Below are 7,822 nucleotides of genomic sequence, written 5' to 3'. Positions count from 1 at the left end.
AGAGTTCATACAATACTGAACATAATGGTGCCGAAACCCGGCTGTCATAAAACCAGCACGCTCTTTTACGTTAAAAAAATTTTTTCGATCCTGCTAACTAATATCTTATAATTTACAGCGAAACCATATGTGATAAGTTGACATAATCTGTAAAAACAATGGAGTGTTATCACAGAGTTGACAGTACATAAGTTTGTCACGAACCACTCTGAAAATATTGGTTGGACAACTTGCCTCTTCCATTCAATTGCATTACTGTTAAAAGATACAGCCTTGGGCAAATGGTGGCTCTCAAGAGCAAGAATTTGGAAACTGACTCTTAGGTATAAAACTATGAGAAAGATGTCGCTTGAACCTTAAGGGACAAGTCGACCTCAATAAAGAAACAAAGGTAAAAGAAATAGTTACGAAACTCAAAAGAACCGGCCTTAAGGCGTAAATTAATTCTAGATAGAGAAGAAAACCGACCGATTAAAATACGACCGTGTAGAAAGTAGAAATGTCAACATCGTCAGAAAGTGAGCTCGATGAGGCAACCCTTGACGCCTGAAGAGGCTAAGCGTAACCGAAAAACCTCACGTAACAAGTTCACGAGGCTTGCTAAATCCATTGAGAATGCAATAGCTCACTCTAAAGCATTGAGGCCGTATGGAAATTACTGGAAACAATCGCTGAAGGAACATTATGAAGAATGTATGCGAATGCATACAAAATGCTCAGCAGAGGTAGTGGCTGGCCCAGATAGCGAGGAGAAGGAAAAGTCGAGGAAATGGGCCTACGATCTGGATGGAGCCTACACACTCGTGAATGAAGCAGTAGAGACATACGTTGCCAAAACGAACGCAAGCCGACGAGCGATCACGCAAGCAAAAGAAAAAGAAGAGACAGAAGAAAAAAACGCTCAGTGGCCGCAGAGAACCTCATTGTGCAAAACTACAAGAGGCGGAACAAAGAGCGGCGGATGCAAAAGTGGCAGCAGAGACAGCCAATAAAAGAGCTGAAACAGCAGCTGAGGATCACGCAGCCTCACTCATAATAATCAAAAAACCAAGACGCAGCTCTTAAGCGCCGTCATGACCAAGAAGACGAAGAAATAGCGAGAAAACGGTTGGCGGAGGACACCGAGTGAGCTGAACTTCAGAGAAGATTGAGTACATCAACGACGAACCCAGTTCAGCAAGCCACGAACTCAACAACTAGGACTTCAACTCCTATTAGAAACGTCGGGTTCCAGAACGAAATTTCGCAAGTCGACCCACCTTCAACTTCCCGAAGATACGACACAACCGGAAACGGGACAACGAATGGGTCGACGATCCCCAACACAGTTGATGCTTGGATATTCCAGCCGTTCGCGCCGGTAGCTCAAATGACAGGAGGAGGTGACGCGATGATGACGATGGCCATGCTGGCCAAAGCAGCCACCTTTGGGGGAGAAGCTCGCGACTGGCCTATGTTTATTCAAACCGTAAAGAGCATGATTCACGACGTCTTTCCATCAGACGTATTGCGACTCACAATGCTATCAACGATGCTAGCGGCTCCTATTCGAGAGGGAATGAGCCAGATATTCAACACACCACTGGCGTATCGAGCAGCTCTACACGAATTACACCGTAAGTACGGCCACCCGCACTTGGTAGTCCGTTCGTACATTCAACACTTAATGGCCATCTCGCTCGGCGAAGGAGGATCCAACCTCGAGACATTTTCAACGCAGCTAAACGGTGCAGTCGCTACTCTGGATGCTGCTGGTTACGGTCACGAACTGGAATCGAGCGTGGCTTTGGAAGGACTCGTTTCAAAATTGCCTACACACTTGCTGTCGAGATGGGGAAGGAACGTAACGCGACTTTTTCCAAGAGTACCCACACTACGCGATCTGAATGCGTGGCTCGGCTTTGAGCTGATGGGAATGAAAAATATACAGGGCGTTATTCCGCAAACCAAGCCTCCAACCTCGACAATTGCCCCCCCGCAACACTCGACTCGCCAGCGTCACCAAGAAAAAGGATTCGGTTGGACCCGGAATAGTAACCAATCGTTCTATCGTGCGGGAAACACAAACAAGACAACCCAACCAACAGTGAACGCGGTAGCTGCTGAACAAGAAGTTCTGAGCAAATGCAGTGTCTGCAATGACTCCGGGTCACGCTCTGGAGCGTTGCACTCAATTCCTGGAAATGTCGGCCGACGACAGGGCGAAAGCAGTGTTCGACTTGGACAACTGCTTCCGTTGCTTGGGGCGCAACCACTTGTGCCGCGAATGTAAAAAGTCACTACGACGCGAATTCTGCAACAATGCCTCACATCACACGCTGATTCACGGTGCATCTCGAGCAGCACCTGGACATCAAAGTCACCCCTCAAGTCAAGGCCGACTCCGTCCATCCTCCAAGTGACGCCAACCAAACACCGAACGGGAGGACACGACGCTCGTTGGTTTGCTGTTTCACCGTATGTACGCCTCCTCGTGCACAACGGCCCAAACGTCGTGTCAACCGTAGCCTTACTAGATCCCGGCTGCGAAACATCACTTATTTCACAGGAACTGGCGCTTGTTTTAAATCTCACTGGGGAGTGAACAAAAATGAATCTGAAAACCTTTCACGGGCAGGACCCAAAACTAACCTTAATCAAAACCCACTGCCAAATCTCGTCTACGACAAACTTCAGCAGCAAGCTCATAGTCAATCCGCTAATCATCGTACCAGAACTTCAAATCAATAAAAGATTCATCAATTGGAAACAACACCAAAATCGCTGGCCAAATCTTAGAGACGTAGAGCTATCAAACTTTGACTGGAGAGAAGTTGGCATTTTCATTGGAGCAAACGTTCCTGAAGCTCTTCGACAATTAGATCTCCGACAATCATCAAACGGAAGCCTTGATGGAGTAAAAACACCATTTGGTTGGACGGTACAAGGAAACGCGCCCAAAGAAGTTTGTCTCTCCACCACCGTCTCATGCAACAGCATCCAAGCAAAAGAAAACGATGACGTCCTGACGCAGTTTTGGCTGCAAGAAATGTGTGGTTCACTAGAAGACAATAGAAGAATAATATCATTGAAAGACGAAAACGCGCTCGCCATCTTAAAGAAAACGATCAGAAAAATAGGCAGTGCATCTGAACCAAGATATGAAATTGGGCTCCCCTTCCTGACGCCACCAGTTAAACTACCCAACAACAGGAGCGCCGCGCTTAGACGATTGTACGCAGTGGAAAGTCGCTTTCGCATGGACTCAGTGTACGCCCAAAAGTATAGTAAAGCAATTGAGCTATACATGGACATGTGGTTCGCTCTTTGATTGCCAATGAGTGAATTAAAATGACCGGTAGGAAAAACTTGGTACGTTCCTCACGGACTAGTCGAACAGCCAAACAAACCAGGCAAGCCGCAACTAGTTTTCGACGCCCGGAGCAAGTTCAACAACATTTGCCTGAATGATGCCCTCCACAATGGCCCACTGCTAATGACCGATATGTTAGACGTACTATTCTTCTTCCGAGAGAAACAACACGCCGTGAGCATGGACATTAATAAAATGTTTCTTCAAGTATGGGTTAGACCCGAGGATCAAACTGTGTTTCGGTTTTTCTGGCGACGCCCAGGAGACCCGGGCCCACCGATCGCGCACCAAATGTTGGTCCTCATATTCGGTGCAAGCTCCTCTCCAACGTGTGCTGCTTACGTTTTACGCCACATCGTCGAGGATCACCCGGAATATGCCGACGTGGCTGAGCTTATAGCTAAAAAATTCTACATGGACAACTATTTGGACTCGTTCAACACAATAGAAGAAGGAATAGCAACCTGCCGCAGGCTACGCGAGTAGCTGTTCCTGGGAGGTTTTGTCCTCGGCCAGATGGCGACCTCGGCCAGAGAGATCCTTCAGTCGCTACCAGCTACCGAGCGCGCCAATCCGGATCTCAACATAGACCTGGACGCCCTCCCGGTTCATCAAACCCTCGGACTGGAATGGAACGGCGAAGGAGACCATTTCTTCTTCACCCTCGTCATACCGACAGCGATAACGAAAAGACAAGTCCTGTCCACCGTATCCGCGATCTACGACCCGATGGGATTTCTGGCGGCAGTTACAATAAACGCCAAAGTATTGCTGCAAGATGCATGGCGCGTAGGTCGCGACGTACAGCCCGACGGACGGCGTCCGAAGAAATTGGGGTGGGACCACCCGCTACCGCCGGACTTGCAAGAGCGGTGGGACTGCTTCGTAAGGAGCCTGGAAAGCCTTCGGGAACTTCGGGTGCCACGTTGTCTCCGCCCAACCTCGTTTCCTGCAAACGACACGGCAATCACACTTCACCTCTTCTGTGATGCCTCATTATTCGCCCTGGGAGCCAGCTTGTTCCAACGAAGTGAGTGTCGCGGAAAAATCGCTCTTCGCCTGGTCGCAGCCCGATCAAGAGTGGCACCGGTAAAACAACAAACATTGACTCGGTTGGAGCTAATGGCCGCGCTGCTAGGAGCACGGCTCCTCAAACGGTATCTTCAGCTACTACAGCTTCCCTGCTGGTCGCATTGGTGTTGGTCAGACTCCGATAACGTTCTCTACTGGCTGCGTTCGGAGGCTACGCTATACGCCCAGTTCATCAGCAGCCGCAAAGAACAGATATTGTCCGTCTCACCTGCGTCCAGGTGGCGTCATGTTCCCTCAGAACTAAACCCCGCCGACGACCTAAGCCGAGGAATAGAAGCGAGCGAGCTGACGGAAGGCCACCAAAGCCTAGCAGGACCTGCCTTTCTGCTAATGGGAGAAGAGGAGTGGCCACAAAGGTTCGGAGGAGAAGCGGTGCAGCCGGAAGCCCTGGAAATCGTAAGACCAGTAGCTGTGTGTGAGGAGGTGAGGGTGAATGCCGTGGTGGCGACAGAAGCAGGAGCTTCCAGTCTTCCCACGCCGACGATCGGCAATATAGTCGAGTCCAGCACCACGCTCTCCGCTCTTAAGCGATCCGTTGCCGGGTTGAATGCTGCCCCGGGCGAGGAGTTAACGCCGTCATTGTTGCGGGCTGGTCTAGATTGCTGCATAAAAATGGCCCAAAAGTCAGCGTATGCCAGCGAGATCAATGCGTTGGCCAAAGGCAACCAAATCGGACGCGATTCACCGCTCCGCAAACTCTCTCCCTTTCTTGATCCAGATGGTTTGTTGCGAGTGGGAGGACGCCTGCAACATGCCACTATGAACGAGGACGCCAAGCATCCAGTTATCTTACCCTATCACCACAAGTTGACGAGGCTCATCATCGTCAACACCCATGAGTCTCGATTTCACGCCTCGACCGAAAGGACACTCTATGAGGTGAGCGCCACCTATTGGATCGTCAGAGGAAGAAGAACGGTGCGCCAAGTGGTCAACTCCTGCCTAGACTGTCGGAAGCGACACGCGAAACCATTGGCTCCGGAAATGGCACCCCTTCCCGCCTGTAGAGTGACGCCTTTCCAACCACCGTTCAGCAATGTCGGGGTCGATTACTTTGGCCCACTGCACGTTCCAGTCAAGCAGAGTACGGAGAAAAGGTACGGGGTGCTATTCACCTGCCTCGTCACGAGGGCTGTCCACCTGTAGCTAGCCAACACCCAGGACACCGACTCATGCCTCATGGCCTGGCGTCGCTTCGTAGCTCTGCGAGGCTCCCCAAAGAACGTGTGGAGCGATAATGGGACCAACCTGACAGCCTGCGAAAAGGAATTGAAAACGGGGCTGGCAAGGATTATTAGCGAGGGCCGACTGGTGGCGGAAATGGCTGATAAAGGCATCAACTGGCAATTCTCCCCTCCATCAGCCCCACATTTTGGCGGATCCTGGGAAAGCTTGGTCAAATCAGCGAAATCGGCGCTTAAGGCCGAGCCCACCCACAAATTCCTCCTGATTTGTTCGATGAAGATGGGCCGCTGTCGCGCAAACGCTGGAAGCAGGCACAAGAGATAACCACCCGGTTCTGGCGTCGCTGGATGACGGAGTATGTACCGTCATTGATGGAGAGACGGAAATGGACCGGAGGAGCCGCAACGTCCAAGTCGGAGACCTAGTACTCATCGTGGACCAAAATGTAAACCTAAATTGACCGAGGCGATGAATTTTTGGGTTCTCGATGGTGTCGAGGGTATATTTGTCCAAAATAGAGACTAACGCTTGATGGTCTACCATCAAGGTGAACGTGAGGAGACCGGACAGATAAAGACGGCACTTTCTAATTGCCCACTCCACCACGGACAACTCGAGCTCGATGATGGCATACCGTTACTCGGTGTCCGTACACCAACGGGAGTCGGCATCTATCAGCTTTCATCCGTCTCCGTGGCGTTGTAATAAAACGTAGTCCATGCCGTTTTTTCTAGAGGCATCCACTTGGATAACCGTTTCACGACCAGGGTCAAAATATGCCAGCACCGGGGAAGCGACCAGAGCCGCCTTAACAAGTTCGAAAGCATGATAGTGGTCGGCCGTCCAAATGTAGGGGTTGCGGGTGCTAAGAAGTGGACGAAGAGGACCTTTCGCCACAGCCACTTCGGAAGAAAACGCAGCCAGTTGCTCGACCAAGCCCATAAACGATCGAAGTTCGGAAATGTTGGTGGGTTGGGGAAACTTTGCTAGCGCCTTTAATTTCCCCTCCTCTACGGTAATACCACCGTGCTGAACATCATAACCGACCATGATAGCCGGGAGCGGGCGAAACAAAAATTGCCACGGCTGAAAGTGATGCCAGCTGCACGCGCCACCTGGTGGATGGCACAGACTCCTGCAACATGTGCCGGGAAGGTTCGATCAAAACGGAGCAAATCGTCAACCACTTGGACCGTGTTGGATAGCGATCCAAACGCCATATAAGTTTGCCTGTTGTATTCATCTCCAGAGAAACACAAGACCATAGACGCCCGGAGAAACTTGTAACGTCCCCAGGGTGTCATGAACGTAGTTAGGTGTTGGCTGTAGGGATGGAGTGGTATTTGGTAATATCTGTTTACGGCATCGAAACTGGTTAAATAACGGCACTCGCTATCGATTTTGGCTACCGCATCGCGCGGCGTGCGCGTTAGGTGCATTGGTTGCAAAACGAATTTGTTTAGCAGCGTGTGGTCGACACAAATCCTGAGTTGGCCACTATTCGCATTCCGGACTACCACCAAGGGGGCCGCCCACTCGGACGCCTCACTAACTGGCACGATTACGTTTTTGGCCACTAAATCGTCCAATAAATTTTTCCCTTCCGCCCTGTCACCGAACGCGATTGGTCGGGCACCATTAACATAGTACGGCACCGCTTCATCGCGTAACTGTATTACCATGTCGGGACCCACCATACATCGGTGGTCACCCTTCTGGTCAAACACAACATCGAACTCCGTGATCATGGTTGCTTCAATCGCCGCAACTTGATCGGTGGTGGGCTCCATCGGAGTATAAATGTCTCGCAAGAAAGGCCCTCCATGCCTGTTGATAACCACAGGGGCTGTTGGCCGGCGGTGCATTTACGTCGGGATTGGCAAATGACACCGAGCGCACACGTGATAAGGGTTTCGGATAAACCCGATAAAGAATGTTTAATTCGACACAATCTAAACGGCACACTAAAATCCCTCGGATCATTTGCCGGATCTCCGGGCAAAACCCTACCACCATGGTCACGCTCCGCCCACCGTACCGTACTCTGATGTCATGTTGCCTGATAGATAACAGAGGTGTCGACCGGTCTGCCATCACGAGATCAAACGCTGAGGCTGCCAGGTCGCTTTCAATCAAACTGATCGCTGCCATCACATCGCGCCCGTCAACACTAACTTCAGCTAAGGGATCTGG

At 50.7% G+C, this 7,822-nt stretch overlaps 2 protein-coding genes and 1 pseudogene across 2 annotated transcripts; 2 read left to right on the top strand and 1 right to left on the bottom strand.

The window, feature by feature from the left end:
* The first annotated feature begins 499 nt into the window (after nt 1-499).
* On the top strand, nt 500-2,272 carry LOC123466582 (annotated as a pseudogene).
* A 1,596-nt stretch (nt 2,273-3,868) lies between these two features.
* On the top strand, nt 3,869-5,590 carry LOC116935677. Its single transcript, XM_032942957.2, has one exon. It carries the CDS (start codon nt 3,869-3,871, stop codon nt 5,588-5,590), a length of 1,722 nt encoding a protein of 573 aa, XP_032798848.2.
* A 1,049-nt stretch (nt 5,591-6,639) lies between these two features.
* Nucleotides 6,640-7,419, bottom strand: LOC123466581 (uncharacterized protein K02A2.6-like). Its single transcript, XM_045166845.1, has one exon. The coding sequence runs from the start codon at nt 7,417-7,419 to the stop codon at nt 6,640-6,642; it is 780 nt and encodes a 259-aa protein (XP_045022780.1).
* Nucleotides 7,420-7,822: the final 403 nt, after the last annotated feature.

The sequence above is a fragment of the Daphnia magna genome, unplaced genomic scaffold, assembly GCF_020631705.1.
Source record: "Daphnia magna isolate NIES unplaced genomic scaffold, ASM2063170v1.1 Dm_contigs103, whole genome shotgun sequence".
Lineage (NCBI taxonomy): Eukaryota > Metazoa > Arthropoda > Branchiopoda > Diplostraca > Daphniidae > Daphnia > Daphnia magna.
Note: the sequence above shows the minus strand (reverse complement) of the source record. Positions and strands in the feature narration are given on the sequence as shown.